Source organism: Acanthochromis polyacanthus, chromosome 14 (assembly GCF_021347895.1).
Source record: "Acanthochromis polyacanthus isolate Apoly-LR-REF ecotype Palm Island chromosome 14, KAUST_Apoly_ChrSc, whole genome shotgun sequence".
NCBI lineage: Eukaryota > Metazoa > Chordata > Actinopteri > Pomacentridae > Acanthochromis > Acanthochromis polyacanthus.
In genome coordinates, this window is record NC_067126.1 from 1032548 (window position 1) to 1049612 (window position 17065).

At 46.2% G+C, this 17065-nt stretch overlaps 1 protein-coding gene across 1 annotated transcript in view; it reads right to left on the minus strand.

Moving 5' to 3' along the window:
- ttn.2 (titin, tandem duplicate 2) overlaps nt 1–17065 on the minus strand; it is a 276686-nt gene that overhangs the window by 218320 nt on the left and 41301 nt on the right. Inside the window, 6 exon segments of the mRNA XM_051959375.1 lie at nt 9798–9848; nt 12000–12365; nt 14718–14906; nt 16054–16179; nt 16248–16532; nt 16768–16999. Of these exon segments, the coding sequence (XP_051815335.1) occupies nt 9798–9848; nt 12000–12365; nt 14718–14906; nt 16054–16179; nt 16248–16532; nt 16768–16999 (1249 nt within the window).

The window sequence follows — 17065 nt, forward strand, 5'->3', positions numbered from 1 at the left end:
ATTCCTTAAATTCCCAGCCCTGATCAGTTTGACTCTTTCTTTGGATATTTTTTAAAAACAAACTCTGTGGCTTTGCAGCAAAAACAAAAAACTTTCTGTTCCAACAAAGTTAAAGCTCCAATGATGTGTTTCTTTTATGTTCTCCTGATGTTTTCTTCACACACATTCAAACGTTCCTGTTTTTATTACAAACAGACTTTATGACTGGATTTTAGCATTCAGCAACAAGAAACAAGCTCAAACTTTTCTATCAAAAATTTAAATAAAAACTGTCAAGAAACGTACTCTCTGCTTTTCTATTTTCTATATATATAAATATATTTCAAATGGCTGAAGCACTATAACAAACATTTACACGCTGTGTTTTCACCGACATGACGGCTGGCTGGTCGCACAAAGACGATTCAACATTTTATAATTGTTTACGGCTTCCTGGACACAAACCCAAGACCCAGAATATTCTCTAACTAAAAGCTGTAATAACCAGTAAATATCAAACATTTAGCTGAATTTAGGTGCTGTCTTTGTTCATCTGTTCTTCAATGAAGCAGCTTGGCTGACGTGTTTTTTTAAGGTAAAATAATTAATTAGGTGTCAATCGACACAACCGTAATTTAGAGGATTTATCAAACACCTACTGAAGGGTGGGTTTTTTTGAAAACTACTTTAGGATAAATCCATGAAGACAAGTGTCTGTTAAAGCACAAGAACGGCGGATAATTAAACCGTTTCTTTACATCTGGTTTACTACTTAACTCGGACGTTGTAAGTCCAACCTAAATGAGAGAATGATTTTCTGTCCATGATGATCACTCACCTGGCGTAATTAATACAGCGTTTGCTAAAAACGTTTGTGTTTTCGTGTGTTCTGAGAGTTTTGTGTTGTGTTGCTAGATCTTTTTTTGAACAGAAAGGGAAACATCTGTAAAGTTCATCTTTGTACAACCAGCCCCAGAAGTTCACCTCTAAAACACTTTGAGCAGCGCTGTGGTTTGATGCAGCCGGACGGGTTGTGGATTACGCACTTATACTCTCCAGCATCACTCTGGGTCACATTCGTAATGAGCAGATTGAAGTGTCCCGCCGTTTTCTCCTGGATTATACACCTGCTGTCTGTGACGCGATCTCCATCTTTGAACCACTCGGCGGTGGGGTTTGGTTTTCCATTAACGAGACACTGGAGGATAACAGGCGTCCCTACCGCTGCCGTTACGTTAGTTAGAGGGATGACGCACCTCGGAGGCGTCTCGGTCACCTGAAACTGGAAGCTGCACATCTCAGACGACTTCCCTGTAAACTCTAACCTTATCATCTTTAGCTGGTCTCAGGAAGTACATCGAAGTTGATGCTGACGTATTTCTCTCCCTGTCGCTGGTTTCGTTGTCTGTGTTTGCCACCAATCGGACCGCTCGCTGGAGACTCATCAGCCTCTCTGCTCGAACTCAAAACTCAAGCTCAATCTCTGATACCTGCTCTCCAGTCAAACGACGTGTTGCCCAACCATTCAAGTACGAACTTCTGCGGGCTGAACTGTTGGACGCTGCGAGCGACACAGCGGTCAGCTCCTTCCTCGGGGCTTACCTGAGAAAGCCTTGGCGTTTAACACAATAGGGAGCCCGACAAACAAGTCCCAACAACATAATAGCCCTGCAGGTGTACACTTCCACTATCCTGTGGGCCCACCTTACAGATCTTCAGGAAATGGTTGTCTCCGTCCGACGAGTGAAGGTATTTTTTGTTATTGTGAGGAATCTTTTGTCACCTTTGAACCACGACACGATGGGAGATGGAATCCCCATCAGCGAGCACTCAAACATGATGTGGTACCTTCAGGGGTTTCCATGTCACAGATGGGATGATGAACCTCGGAGGCATCTCAGTGACCTCGAAAGCTATTTTTAAATCATCATGTTCCTGGGTTACAAAGTCCACAGCGCCCTCCTCATAGATACTCGGCAACACGTTCCAGAGAGATGATCATGCTCTTGTTGTCCGCCGTGTACTCAGGAATGGTGATGATCTTAACCTGCTTCTCAATTCTTTCACCTCGTTTTCATCCAGTTCCACTTCCAGCAGAATCTCCTGAGGGGATGGAGAACGAGAGGAATCGTCTTCCTCCACGTCGAACTCCATCACATGCTGATGGGTGACAGCAGGAGGAGCAGGCATGAACCTCACCTCCTGCGATATCACCACCACCAAAGCCACGCTCCTGGCTTCTCCCACATAGTTCACAGCTTCACAGATGTATTCTCCCTGGTCGGCTTTGGTGACGTTGTGAATCGTTAGCGAGATGCGGTCGCCGTCTCTCTCCATCGTAACTCTGTCATCGGCCACTAGCTGGGTTTTGTTGCAGAACCACCTCACCTCAGGAGACGGCAGACCAAACACCTCGGCGTAAAATGTCAGTGAATCATTTTCAAACACTCTTTTCTTGATGAGAGGCTTGAGAAAGGCCGGAGGAATTCCCTGCACTTTCTCCTGAAGTCCTGCAAGTCCCAAAGAGTCTCTGCTTTGGGTGAGGAATTGATTTTCATCCACATTTATTCCAGATGTTTCAATGCTCTCATCGGCTGGAGAGGTCAGGAACTGAACTGTGAAAAGAACCTCTCGCTGGACCCTCCTGTGGAGGGTCTCTTATGATCCACAGGGGAGAAGGGATATTCCTGAGGGTCATAAACCCACCCACGTTCTTCAGAACTGGGCGTATGGAAGGACACAGGAGACTTGGTGTGGAAGGACTCTGCGATTGGTTGAGATACTTCAGTAGATGAACCTGGAGTGTAGAACCTCTCCGCTACCTCGATGATCTCCTCGCTGACTGTGCTGCCAATCTCTATGGACATTTCAGACTCGGGGACAGTGGTCTCCCCCAGTCGGTCGGAGGGTTGTAGTAGTCATACACAGCACCAAAAGTGACCTCCTCTTCCTCCATGGAACCACCTGCTGCTGCTGAAGGAAGTCCAAGTGGTTTCTCTCTGGTGTCTGCTTTAGGTTTGACAATTAGCTGTTCATGTTCGGCTTTCATGCGGGTGTCAGTCCTCTCAGCTTCATTCTCAGTTTGTGTTTGAGACTCAATCACATCATCATCCACTGTCTTCACTGTTTCCGGTGCCTCAGTCTGAGAGTCTGGCATGCTAGCAAAGACACCGCTGTCCATGGATGGATCTGTGAATGAAACCAGTTCCTCATTAACATGGCATGTCTCGGGCATTAGAACATATCCCTCTAATCCTTCAGCCTGTTGTTTCACATCTTCTTCCTCTTCCATCAACACCTCCACAGCACTAGTGTCCTCAGAAGAGCCCAGGACCTCCATACTGGCATCTTCTGCCTCACTGTGGACAGATGTAGACCTCACAGCTGGACTTCAGATTCAGAACATCTTTTAAGCTTTACTACTTTGTCGGCGGGAGCTGAAGTTCTGACCAAGCCTTTTCGTGCAGGGCCTTTTTCAGACTGGAAAGGAATGAAGCTGCTAACTCTGTCAAATGTTCTCACAGTCTCCTCATTCAGCATTTCCTCTGCTTCAGGGAAACCAGCAGGTTTCTGTGGCTTCGCCTCACCAGCTCTGGCAGACTCTGGTACCTCTCGACAAACTGTTTAACTGCAGCGTGGGTTCCTGCTAAAGCCATTTCTTCATCAGCAGCAATTGTCACTGGTGCTACAGGGGTTTGAGGGGCTTCAGGAGAACCTGGATTTACTATTGAAGCAGTGACAGGTCCTTCACCATGCTCTGCACGTATGGTGTCAGGTTCAGGTGGAATGAGGTCCGGCTGGTCGGTAGAAACGGCCACAGCAGGTATAAACTCCTCGGGGAACAGGGTTTCCCTGCTCTGCTCCTCAGGAGATGGAGGCATCATCAATGCAACAGGTGAGTCCGACTCAAAGGCCTGTTTGATCTGAGACACCTTTATCACAGCTGCAGAAGCCTGCAGACCGCAGCCGGATATCACTGGAGGCTCTCTGGAGGCAGCAGGTCTGATTTTGGGGGCTGGACGAGGTCTATCTTTGGTCTGAAAGATTCTATCCTCCTCAGTGAAACCAACAGCAGATGTGCTCTTTCTCCCAGACAGCGCGAAACCATCATCTTCTGCAGCATCACAACCTTCTGAAAACTGCAGAGGTTCTACAACTTGAAATGAGACATCAGAGATGCTGCTCACCTCCCCAGCTTGTTTCTAGCAACACACCTGTACACTCCAGCATCAGCGTGGCTAACGCTGCTGATGTACAGCCTGTACACTCGGTCTTCCACTTCAGCTCTGTATTTTCCAGCTGTGAGTTCAAGGCAAACATTGTCGTAGCACCAGGAAACGTCAGGGGCAGGTTCTCCGGTGATCACACACTCCAACACTGCAGTGCTGCCCTCAGAGCAGGAGATGTTCTCTAACTCAGTCACCACACGGGGAGCTTCAGCAACCACATCAAAGGAGAAAGTAAATTTGTGTTTGACAGTCTGAGTGGCTCCGTCATCGCTCGGCACGTCGGAGGTTTGGTCTGAGAACTGGACTTTGTCTTCGCTGACCTCCTCGATCATCTCAGGTACAGGAGTGGCAGCTGTGATTCTGATCTCCACAGGTGAGCTGCTGAAAGATTCATCTGAGCTTCTGCGTTTGTGGACCACTGCCTGAGGCACCTGCAGCGTTGCCTTTCCTGACTCCATGTACATCTGAAGTTCTTCCTCTAACAGGTTCTCCTGGGTCTCCTCAGCTTCCTCCAGCTCTGCTCTAACCACCACTTCTCGAGCAACGCCCGACCTCCTCGACACCTTCTTGTCAGTGATCTCCAGTGTGGCGCTGCAGATGGATTTGCCATGTTTGTTGGCGATGACACAGTCGTACGTGCCCTCATGGTCTGTTGTTGGGTAGAAGATGGTGAGCTTGGAGGTGTTGGATCTGCTGATGATGTCGTAGTCGGGGTTGTGGGCCAGCGGGTGGCCATCTTTCAGCCAGCTGACGGTGGGCAGCGGATCGCCCTGGAAGTGGCAGGAGAAATCTGACATCTCACCTATTTTACTTTAACTGAAGATATTTCCTTCACAAATGCTGGGCAGGAACCTTCTCTGACCATCCTAGACTCTGGACCTTGGTGATCTTCCTTTTGGACTCTTCGGTCCTCCTTTATGACTCTTGGTTCAAGGCTTTCTGCACTCGTCTCACCGCGCTGTTTAACCGAATCTCCGATTCTTTCATCTCTCTTCACACTTGCTAATCCCTTCTGCTGTCTGCTGCTCTCTCTGGTCTCCAGCATCGTTCTTCTCTCTTCTCTGACCTCCGACTGGAAGCGTTGGCTGCTGGATTTATCCACAGTCATGGTAAACTGCTCCCTGCTGTGCCTCTCTGCCTCCTGGTGATCGGTGCTTTGAGAACCACTGGCCTGGGCTGGAGAGTATCTCGGTGGGGCATGACGTCCTGTTTGACCCTCATGATGAAGTAGTCCAGCCTCTGCAGGAGAATGCCTGGTCATGGACTGATGAGGAGGAATCTGCTGGTGCTCTGCAGAATGCTGAGGAGATGGAGGGGCTTCAGTGGGAAAGGTTCCACTAGCATCTGTTACTGGAGGTGGAAGAGTTTCACTATCAAACGGTAAGCCAGAGCCTGGTGGTTTGTCCAGAGTCCACTCTGACTCTGGCTCCGCTGCCTCTTCTTGTTGCCATTTCAGGATCCGCTGAGCCAGTGCTTCTTCCTCACTGACAAAGTACTCGCTGTCCCTCTGTAGTCTGGTCTCTCGGCCTTCAGTCGACAGCAGCCTGTCGGCCTCCTGATCCTGGAAATCACCTGAGTCGCTCGACTGGAACTGGTCTTTGGTTGTTTTTCTGGAGGAGGTCTTCCTGCTGTGAACCTCAGATTGTGGAAATGCCTCAGCAGCCTCGGTGGTTCTGTCTGGCACTGAGTAACCCTCCACCCATCTGGACTCCACAGTTTGCTCCTGCTCCATCAGAACATCCTGCTGCCACTTCATTATCCGGTGAGTTAGAGCTTCCTCCTCACTGATGAACTTCTCACTCTCATTCTTCAGCTCGGAGATGTTCTCCCTGGACAGCTGGAGCTCTCGTTCTTCTCCAGTCCTCTCAAACAGCATCTTCTCTGCTCTGCTCTTTGTTTGAGATGATTTTTGTGCCTCAGATTCACCTGGCCTGGTCTGTACTGTGGCTTTAAGCACAGATGTTTCGTCCTGCTCTGCTCTGACTTTTTCTCTGTATTTCTGAGGTGTTGTTATATTAGTCTGATCTGCTGCCTCTTTCTGGTTGTAAATTTGCTCCTCAGGCTCCATGTACGGTATCTCTGCTGGCATTGGCAGGTCAGTTTCTGGGTGAAATGCCTCTTCTTCTGACATTCTCACACCTTGCTGCCATTTGTGGATCCTCAGAGCGAGCAGTTTCTCCTCACATTCCATCCGTTCAGCTTCCAGACTCTTCTCATACTGAGCCCTCAAAGATCCCTCTTCATAGGACTCTGGTTCTGCTGCTCTGCTGTCTGCTCCACTGAGAAACCTTTCTTTGGCTGATCGGTTTATCCTCGGTGACTCTCTGACTCTGTCCTCTGATCTTGCTTTACTTCTGGGAGACAGCTCTACTTCAGCAGCTCTGGTTTTTATTCTGGGGGATTTCTGTGTGATTTTTTCTCGTGAGACTTCCACAGTGGCCGACTTTGTGAGTATGGAGGCAGATGTTCCTGTATCTTCTTCTCTAGCTTTCACTTCAGGTGATCTTGGTGTTGATACTGCTTCAGGATCTGTCAACCTCGTCCTTATTCTGGGAGATTTTTGGACAGAGGGTGGCATGGCCTCAGTTTCCACTGTCGTTATTTTGTCCACTACCTCCTGCTGGGTGTAAATCTGTCCTGTGGGCTCCATGTACTGGGTCTCTGCTGGCACTAGAAGGTCAGGTTCAAGGTAAAACGCCTCTTCTTCTAACATTCTGCTTCCTTGCTGCCATTTGTGGATCCTCAGAGCGAGCAGTTTCTCCTCACACTCCTTCCGATCAGCTTCCAGACTCTTCTCATACTGAGCCCTCAATGATTCCTTTCCAACTCTCTCAGCTGCTGCTGTGTCTTCTGGTGTCTCAGCTTCACTGAGGAACTTCCCCCTGACAGATGTGACTGGTTTCCACCTTGTTGACTCTATAAATGACGTTTCCTCACAAGCAGACACAGTTTGAACAGATTCCCTGCTGTCAGCTGAAGTTTCTGGATGTGCTACTGACTGAGAGTAAAGTTCAGTCTCAGTTTTTATAATGTTCACCTGGTGGTCACCAACAACGCCGTGTTCTTCACTTACCATTTGCTTAAACCTCACATCTGCCTGAGATTCAACCAAACTCTGAGCTTGCTTATCCCCCAGCGTCTCTGACTTCCTGTCTGTCTCTGGAATCAGAGTCTCAACCAGCTCCCCTCTCATGATCTGAATGGCTCTGGTTCTGGACTGAGGCTCGAATGAATGCCGAGGCTTAGACGACCCCCTGCTCGAGGTTTTACCCTGAAACTCTCTCGGAGTGTCCCCCAAATCAAAGGGCCTGTTGAAATGTTGGACGTCGGGCAGAGAGGCCGGCTTGACTCTGAGCCTGTCGACGTAATCTGCGTAGCTCGACTCACTGGCGACCGATTCTACGTCAAACTCAGAGGAGGACATGGTCGAGATAGAAAGCCTCTTCCTGTGTTTGACGGCTTTTTGCAGCGTGGTGAGTTTAGTTCTCACCTCGTTGTGGAGGCTCTCGGTGTCGCTGAACCTGTCACTGTACCTGTCGCTGCACCTGTCGCTGAACTTATCGCTGAACCTGCCGCCTGTCCGCCGGTCGCAGTAAACATCACTGAATCTGTCATTAAAGCGCTCAGATCTATCAAACATGGGGGGAGGAGATGGAGCGCGCTCAGAGGCTGTCTCCAAACGTTTAGATTCCTTCTCTGACTCTTTCTCTTTCGGATGGGAACCGGACTTGAAGTACACGGTGCGCACCAGAGCGTTTTTAGACCGAGATCTTCCCTGATGAACTTTGGACATCTTGTCAAATGGAGAACCGACACACCGGAGGTCGACCCTAAACTTCCTCTCCTTCCTCTGTTCCGCCATGCTGTCCACACTTTCATGAGCCTTGGCCGAGCGTCTAACAAAGCCCAGATAGTTTGCAGACTGTTCTTCCCTCAGTGACACCAAAAGTGATGCTGTGGACTCAGCTGAACCCTCCGAGTTTATCGCCATAACCTTATAACTGCCTGAGTCCTTATCTTTGATGCTGTCGATCAGCAGACTGGTGGTGTGAATGTGCATTCTAGTGTCAGTACAGATCCTACGCCTACGCTCTTTAGGAATACTTCTGTTATTATGAAACCAAAGAATAGTTGGAGTAGGACAAGCTATTAGTTTACATTTTAACTCTACTGGTTCCCCCTCTAGGACTGACTGGAACTTGAGTTTGTTGGTGAAAGATGGCTTGATGTTTTCAGTCCAGGAGCTGATAGACGAGGTTCTGCTGGAGCAGCGATTAGCTGACACCAGGCCGTGATCGATGAAGTCCTCGGTGTCGGAGAAAGCTCCTCTCAGCTGCCGAGTGCCGGTGAGTTCTGCGCCGCCATGCGATGTTCCTTCTTTGCCTTCCTGATAAAAGAGCTCTGCAAACAGAAACAGACAATCGTCAGACCAATACAGCCTCCAGGGATAAAACAGGAGAAAAAGGATTTGAATGAATCATTAATGGAAACATTAAATGCATGCTGGGAGTCACAATGCCAGAAGAAATAATTTCACTCACCATATTTGTTCGAATAAACGCAAGACTTGATTCTTTATATTAGAAACCTGCAGGAAGTTTTGATCCTTCGTCTGTGGAAATTTCTTCAAAACATAAATTATTTTATTGTTATTAAAGAAGCATATTTCCAAGATGGGCAGCTAACATTCGCTGGTTTTACTTTTGATAATTGCTTTGACTTTATGCTAGAATATTCCTTACCTGACTTGCAGACAGGAGAATAAACGCCCTTTCTAATCCTTAAACTTATGAGGAAATCAATGATGCAAAGGTTCCAATGAGAAGCAAAGCTTTCCCAAACAGATCTTATATTCCAAACAAATGATGCTGGAAAATTGGGTGAGAAGGCGTTTATTCGAACTAATATAGTTTTACTGGTGTTATTTTGAAAGCAAACCACAGGAGTCACATCCCACTATCTGCAAGCCAGGCTAAGAAATATCTTTGCAGGAGGAAGGTATCAGTTCCAGATGCGGTAACCTCCATATCTTTTAAAGGTCATTTCAAATCTGGAAGCTTTAAAAGATACATATCCTGCGCCTTTTCAGGGAAAACATAAGAGGAACCTTCATGCCAAAACGAAATGAACTGTTGGATGCAAACCGCAAGTGTCAAAAACTGGTACAAGCAAGTTCTATGAAAGCTCTCCTGGAGGAAACCAAAGAATAAGATCAGTGTAAGAGCAGGTAGAAGAATACAAACAGTAGGAATCTATCAAGACATATGAAGATGACATGCAGCTGTGGAAAGGCAAAGGTCATTTAAAGGGACAGTTCAACACATTTACTGACTCTAAAAGCAGTCTGTGGAGGCAGGACAACGATAATCCAAACACTCATGCACCCACACATCACAAGGTCCTCTGCTTCTCTACAGGTTCTCTACTTCAAAGCTTGGATCAGTCACTGCTGACAGACTACTTTCAAAGTGAAGAGTCAATCAAGGAAAACAGAAATCTGGTCAAACTGTCCCTTTTCCACTCCACCTGCTTCTCATGAGCGACAACAGTAACCTGGTGATTCTGATTGGAGATGTTCAGGAGTCTTACCTTTGACTTCCTGCTCAATCCGGGCTTCGATTTGCTCTCTCACATGAGTTTCTGTGAAGAAAAGAAGACGATTTAGCATTTGTAGCATTCCACAGAAGGAAAGCTGACAGTCTGACAGTGATCTCAGTAAAAGCATTGACTTCTGTGGTTTTATGCCCCATCGATCTAAGAACCGAGGAAATTTAAAGCATCATTAGGTTGTAAAGTAGCTCTAGCTCCATGGTGTGCTTTTTGTGAAGCTGGGTGCTGCTTCTCATGGTCTTCTTCTGCAGACAGAATTAGAACTGATCCATCCATCAATGAGAGTCAGGCAATTTTAAACAACATAAAACATCAGGTCTACTGTTTACTGTAACGTAGCCGTTAGCGTTGGCTAGCAGCGTTGTGTCGTTCTTCATTCGTTCATCTTCAGCAGTCTAATCGCTGGTCGTCTATTTTAGTCTGAAACTACTCAGAGGGCTTCCTGTGTTTGTTAAATGTAAATCACCAACGCTATCCCAGAATATTTCAAGTCATTCTTCAAGAACAATGGAAATAAAGGTGAAGATTAAAGTACAAATCTGTCAGGCTATCTGTTTATTGTTTTATCTTAAATCTGGGAGCTTGGTCTGAGCAAGTTGATGTTCATCTTTCGAATGACGCATTTTCAGACATCAGTTTGGAGTTTTAGGACAAATGCTGATTTCCTGGATGTAAAATTATTTGTTCCATGATGAATATCATCATGAGATTCAGGCCGCTGCTAGACGGTTGTCTTTAGACTCCAGTCTAGAATTTGGCCGTCATCTTCGTCATCGGTGGATCTGATCTAACTGTCGGACATGCTGTACGTCTTAAAACCACTTCCTGCTTTATCCACTAGATTTCTGTAAATAGACTTTTAAAACTAACATTCATGATCTGAGTGTTTGACTGTTGAAATGTTCCTTCCAGTCAGACATCAAGAACAATCATTTCCTCTATGATCAGTTGTTTTAGTCACCTCCTGCTGGCTGTCAGACAGAATGCAGCTTTAGGGATTTCCTTCCTGATTAATGCTTTTATCAGTGATCTCAATGTCCACTCATATCCATGTCCACCAGTTTAAACTGTATTTCATGGCCCATGTTATCATGTGGTCAAAGTATCATTGTTGGTGAATAAAGAAGGTAAACATCTCTGGAAGTTCTAAAGCAGCTGCTGAGTGGACCTTGATTACTGTAGAATTAAATACTTTTCCTCAGACTGTTATTTTTCTACAGTTTGTTGACAAGATGGTTCAGTTTACTCAGTTCTCAGACAGATGATGGAACACAAACAGATGAAATGAGTTTAAAGTGACTGAGGAGGGAAGTCAAAGAGAGCAAACACATCTGGAAGAAGAAGGTGAAAGTCAACAACACAGAGAAGGGTTTCCTGCTGGATGGAGGTTAAACAGGCGAGTTTCCTGAATAGAAGAGGAAGAGGAGGGAGAGGAGGACGGACACGATGAAGGATGGTTTGTTCTTGCAGGGAGTAATGCAGGTTAAAACCTCAGGATTCAAACAAACTGGTGCATTGATGAAAAAGAGGCTGGTCTTTGTGATGTTAGTCTGGAGGAGGGCTGAGGGATGTCCCGATCAGGAGTCAGACCGAAATAACGAAGGATCGCAGAATGACAAGAAAAGTTTCAGTTTCACAACTGCTAATCTGCTGCATTTTCAATCAAAAACCAAATAATCAGAAGCACAACCTGAGAGCAGATTAGTTCCTATCGCTGCTTTGATCAACAGAAACATGATACCGGAGGTGAAAGCAGCCCAGTTTTTAGAACAAGTTCTGATTGGAGGTCTTTAACCTACTCATTAGTCTTTGTCACGGTGCCCGTTGCTGCTAAACTCCCACAATGCTCTCTGCTTTAACTGTAGTCTGAATGACACCTCACCAGGTCTCTACAAGATTAAACAGGAAGAGGCTCCACCTGGTGGAACAACTAGGAACTACATTTATTCTACAGTTAATATATGTTTAATCAGGCAAGTCGTTAAGTTAATCAATCAACTGATCACTAATCATTAATGTTCTGAGTGTCTATAAAAGAAAAGCAGCAAATTAAATTCTAGATTGATCGGTGAGAGTTTACAAGTTCTTCAGCGCTCCCTCCAATGGCTGTGAGGCGTCGGTTCGGGACATCCCTAATGTTTGGAGGTGATTTCAACCAGAACCTGCTGGCCCAGCGGTTACCTTCTTCTTCTGTGGTTACGATGAGGGTGGCTGAGCAGGCGGCGTCTCCAGCGGCGTTCACCGCCTTGCAGGTGTACTGCCCTGCGTGCTCAGAGAAAGCGTCCACGATGATGAGCGTGGCGGTGTTCGTCACCTCATCAAAATGAAACACCACGTTCTTGGTGGGCTGAACCGGCTGCCGGTTGTGGAACCAGCGGATCTCGGGCCTCGGCGAGCCGGACACACACGCATGAAAACGGGCCACCTCTCCGTGACGCACTGTACAGCTGGTGACGGGATGGAGGAACACTGGCTTCTGACCAGCAGCAGGTTTCTTTAGAGATGTGATGCTGGTGGAGACAAGACGGTCCATGCTCTGCTTTTGTCCTGAAAGGAAGCATTTCATGGATTGCTTTGTTTAGTTTCCATCCCAGTCAGCACTGTTTGGTGATCTGAGCTGATAACTAAACGTATGATCTGTCCTGACTCCTCGGTGGATGATCACTGAACAAGGGTCTGACTGTTTCACTGATGTTCAGAATTTGAGATTTTCTCATGAAAACAGGCGTCGAGCTAAATCTTTGCATATTCACAGCTTCTTGTTTCAATCTCACGTAACTTTCAGCTGTTGATGACGTTCTGGTGTAGCTGTCTATAGCTACCAGATAATCACCACAACAAACACACTAAACACCCACAGAAGTCACATTCTGTCCATGGCTGTAGATCTAGAGCTTCATGTTGTTGTTAACATCTGCACCAGAACCGATCCAGTCAGTCAGTTCAGATGACTATTGCAATTCCTTATTATCGGGTTGTCCAAATAGTTCTCTCAAACATCTACAGTTGATCCAAAACGCTGCTGCGAGAGTACTGACAGGAGTTAGCAAAAGAGATCATATTTCCCCTATACTTGCCTCTCTTCACTGGCTTCCTGTTAAATCCAGAATAGAATTTAAAATCCTTCTTCTGACATATAAAGCTCTTAATAACCAATCTCCATCATATCTTAAAGATCTGATAGTACCTTATTATCCTAGTAGAACTCTTCGCTCTCAAGCTGCAGGCTTACTTGTTGTTCCTAGAATTTCTAAAAGTAGAATGGGAGGCAGAGCCTTCAGTTATCAGCTCCTCTCCTGTGGAACCTGCTCCCAGTTTGGGTTCGGGAGGCAGACACCCTCTCTATTTTTAAGACCAGGCTTAAAACGTTCCTTTTTGACAAATCTTATAGTTGGGGCTGACTGGGTGACCCACAGGGGTTCGGCTTGTGTCTTCATTTGCACAGCTGACTCCTTCTTGGACGTCCCTTCGTTCTGCCTCTAGTCATGCTGCTATAGGCCTAGGCTGCTGGGGGACTTTTCTTGACGCACTGAGCCCTTCTCTATCTACCTTTACATTTAATATGTATACCGTTATTGCAGTACATTCACTCTGTTTCCCCCTGTGCTATTTCTCCGAGTGTCCCTGGTCCCAGAGCTGGATGCTTCAGATCTGCGGTTGATGTTCCACCAGCTGGTCCAGTCTCCATCATGTCCACTGTGGGATGCTGCTGCTGACCTTCCTCCAGCCCTCTGCTTCCAACTCCCTTTTTCCACCAGTCAACTCTGCATTGCCTTCACTATACTGTTATGCTAACTTACATACTGTTTGAATTTTACTGCTAGCTATATATGGAGTATGTTTAATGTCAGAGCCGTACATCATAAGAGTAAATTATGAGTCAGTTTTCAATGTTAGCTTATACTTTGTCTGTGTCACATATCCTGTCATGCATGTATCCAAATGTGTGTTGTGTTTTCCTTGCTTTCCCACCCCTCCCTCTTCTCCCATCCCTCCCCCTTGCCCTCTTCTGTCCTTCTCAACCCGCCCGGCCAGCAGGCAGATGGGTCCCCCCTATATAGAGCCGGGTTCTGCTCGAGGTTTCTTCCCTGTTAAAAGGGTGTTTTTCCTTGCCACTGTCGCCTTTGGGCTTGCTCTGGGGGTCAGGCATTTGGGTTCTGTAAAGCGTCTTGAGACGAGTTGACTGTAATTGACGCTATATAAATAAAATTGAATTGAATTGAATTGAATTGAATTCAAACCACTGGACTGGTGCTCACTGGGAAGAAAACAAGGACACAGACGTCCAATAAAACAGCTGCACCGAGATGACAAATTAAAGGAAAAACAAGCACAATGATGTTAGGTCCTTTTTCATTAAACTGCTCAGTCTGGAGGCATTCAGGTTTTTCCCTTTAATTTGTCACCTGTCAGACAGTCCAGCAGGGATCTCTGAGGAAGCTGACAGCAGTTCTGGTGTTGTACTGTTCCACTGGATCCTCATTCAGACGTAAAAAGAGTCACTCTGAGACATTCACAGCTGATTTTCCAAAACTTTCCCAACGTTAAAAGAAAGAATTTGATCCACATATTCCAGTACTACTTGGTATCTTTCGTGTTTCTTCGTCAGAATCCCTCATTTTTATTTTTCCCCATAAAACATTGAAATGATCATCCAGGCTCTGCTGACTTTGTGCTGCATTAACTCAGAGCTCTGACAGGTTCATGTAGACGTTTTCTATGTTTGATGTTGGGGAAATCAGGGAAAATTAAGGAGATCATCATTTGTTGTAATGATGTAGAGAAACATCTGTCACCAAGAAGTTTTTCAGAATTAATAAGTTTTATCTTGGAGGACTGATGGTGGACCTGCTGTCAGCTCCTGTTGTGGACCTTCATACCGTTTGGTTCCTGACTCACCGTCCAGACTGAGCGTGGCCGAGCAGGACGCCGTCCCAGCGCTGTTGGTGGCCATGCAGGTGTACTCGCCCTCGTCCTCGGGGTAAACCCTGGAGATCTCCAGCTGGCAGCTGTCATCAAACTGAGACATCCTGAAGAAGTCCGACTGCTTGATCTCCTTCTCCTTGTGGAACCAGCTGATCTTGACATCTGGACAGAGGACAGAGGAACCGTCAATCCAGCTGTAAACCATCATCAGTAATGACTGCTAATATACACAAACTGGGTTTGTTCTGAATCAAGACCAGCAAGGAAATACTTTTTTTGGCCTTTCTTTTTATTAAACAGAATAGTAAAGAGAAAGACAGGAAGTAGAAGTGCTGGAAGGACATGCAGTAAATGGTCATGGATTCTATAAACCTGTTCCTGGGTCGCCCCAGTGTGGAAATACTTTAATCATTTTTTAACTGACAGCAGCATGATCCATCAATAATCTGTAGCTTGTTAGCTGAATCAAGTATAATGGACAGTATTTACTGTACTAATATTTTTTAATCGGGGACATTGTAGCACAGTCCTCGATGACTTTGACTCATCTTCACTGCATTAGTTCTGGATGGAGGTCAAGAACCTCCTCAGAAGTCTTTGTCATGGTGCCCAATCATCCAGGTCCTGGTGATCGTAGGAGCTTCAGTAGAAACCAACCAGATGAAATCCAGCCTCCTCTGGTCTCTACAGTATTAAATAGGAAGAGGCTCCCCTGGTGGAACAACCAGGTACTACAGTAATTGATTATCCAATGATCACTAATAACCCTGAGGAGACTTTGTGTTTCATTATTGTCTAGCATAGGGGAGCTGAAAGTGTTTTACGGTTAATAATTCATAAAAATTAAATTGTTCCTGATAGTTTTTTAAATTAATTGTATGTTGTAAGTGTTACAATCTTAATTACCATAATTATGAATAGTTTTAAGTCAACACTTTTAAAATTAAGTTGCTCCAGTTAGACTTTTTCAGATGTTTTTGGCTTTTTCATGTATTTATTCCTGTAGTAGCTTTAAAGAATTTAATTTATTCACCAACAAAGTTTGTCTGATTAGTTGTGTATTTGAAGACAGAGAGTTTAAACCTGACCCCATGTTGAGTTGTTGCAGCACTATTACGTCAACATGACTCAATAACAACGTTTGAAACTTCAAACCTGAATCGAAACCAATAAATAACTTTAGGCAGGTGGTTGAACAGTTCCTGGACTGGCTCTGAGGGGAGCAGGAGGTCTATTCAAGCCAGTGGAGATCTGAGGGACCTTCACTCATTATAAAACATGAATCACACTCAGCCTGGACTTCTCCTACCGTCTCCACGGACTCTGCACTGGAATCGGGCCGGTTCCCCCTCGTGGGCCGCGGTGCTGACGATGGGCGAGATGACGACAGGAGGAGCAACGGGAGCAGCTGAGTCTGGAGAAACCACCTCGGACACTGCAACACAGAACCAGAGTCAGACCAGATCCTCCACCCTAAGGTGCTGGCTCTGCATGATGTCTTACCTTCTACGTTGAGGGCCGCAGTGCTCGTGGCAGCGCCGTAGTCGTTCTTGGCTTCGCAGTTGTAGACGGCGGCGTCTTCGGGGAAGACCTCGATCAGCAGCAGTGTGTGCTCATTGCCATCGTGCAGAAACTTGCACTTGAAGCCTGGAGTCAGAGCCTGGGAGTTCTTGTACCAGAAGACCTGCGGCTGAGGAACGCCGCTCACCTGAACTGAGAACCGAGCCGGTTTTCCCGCCTCCACCGACTGGGGCTCCATGTGGCGAAGGATCTGAGGAGGCTCTGGGACTGGACGAGCACAAAGGGTTTGATTGGACAGAGAAGTGCAAACAGGTAAAAGGTAATTTTGTTTCTGAACTTCTAACACGCATAGTGAACCGCAACATTTACAGTTCCTGTTGTTCTGCAATAAACTGTTCTGTCGACAGAATCCTAAACTCATTTTTTGAGTATTTTAATAAATCAAAAGACCATTGATGAAAGAAACAAGACAATAAAATCATCGTTTTCCTGCCAGACTCACTGTTGACTCGGAGCTTCATGGTGCTCCTGTTCTTGCCGGCGATGAAGGTGTACTCGCCGGCGTCGCTCCTGTAGGTCTCGGAGATGGTGAGCCGGTGCAGCTTCCTGATGGTGACGTAGCTGAACCTCTCCTCCACTGAGAGCTGGATCTCCACTCCGTTCCTCATCCAGCGGCCTTCAACATCATCCTCATTCACCTCAAACTCAAAGGTTGCTCTGTGTTTCTCTAGAACCTATGAGGAGGAGGATTTAGATTTCATCAAATGTTAGGAGGGTACCAGATAAATTTTACAGCTATT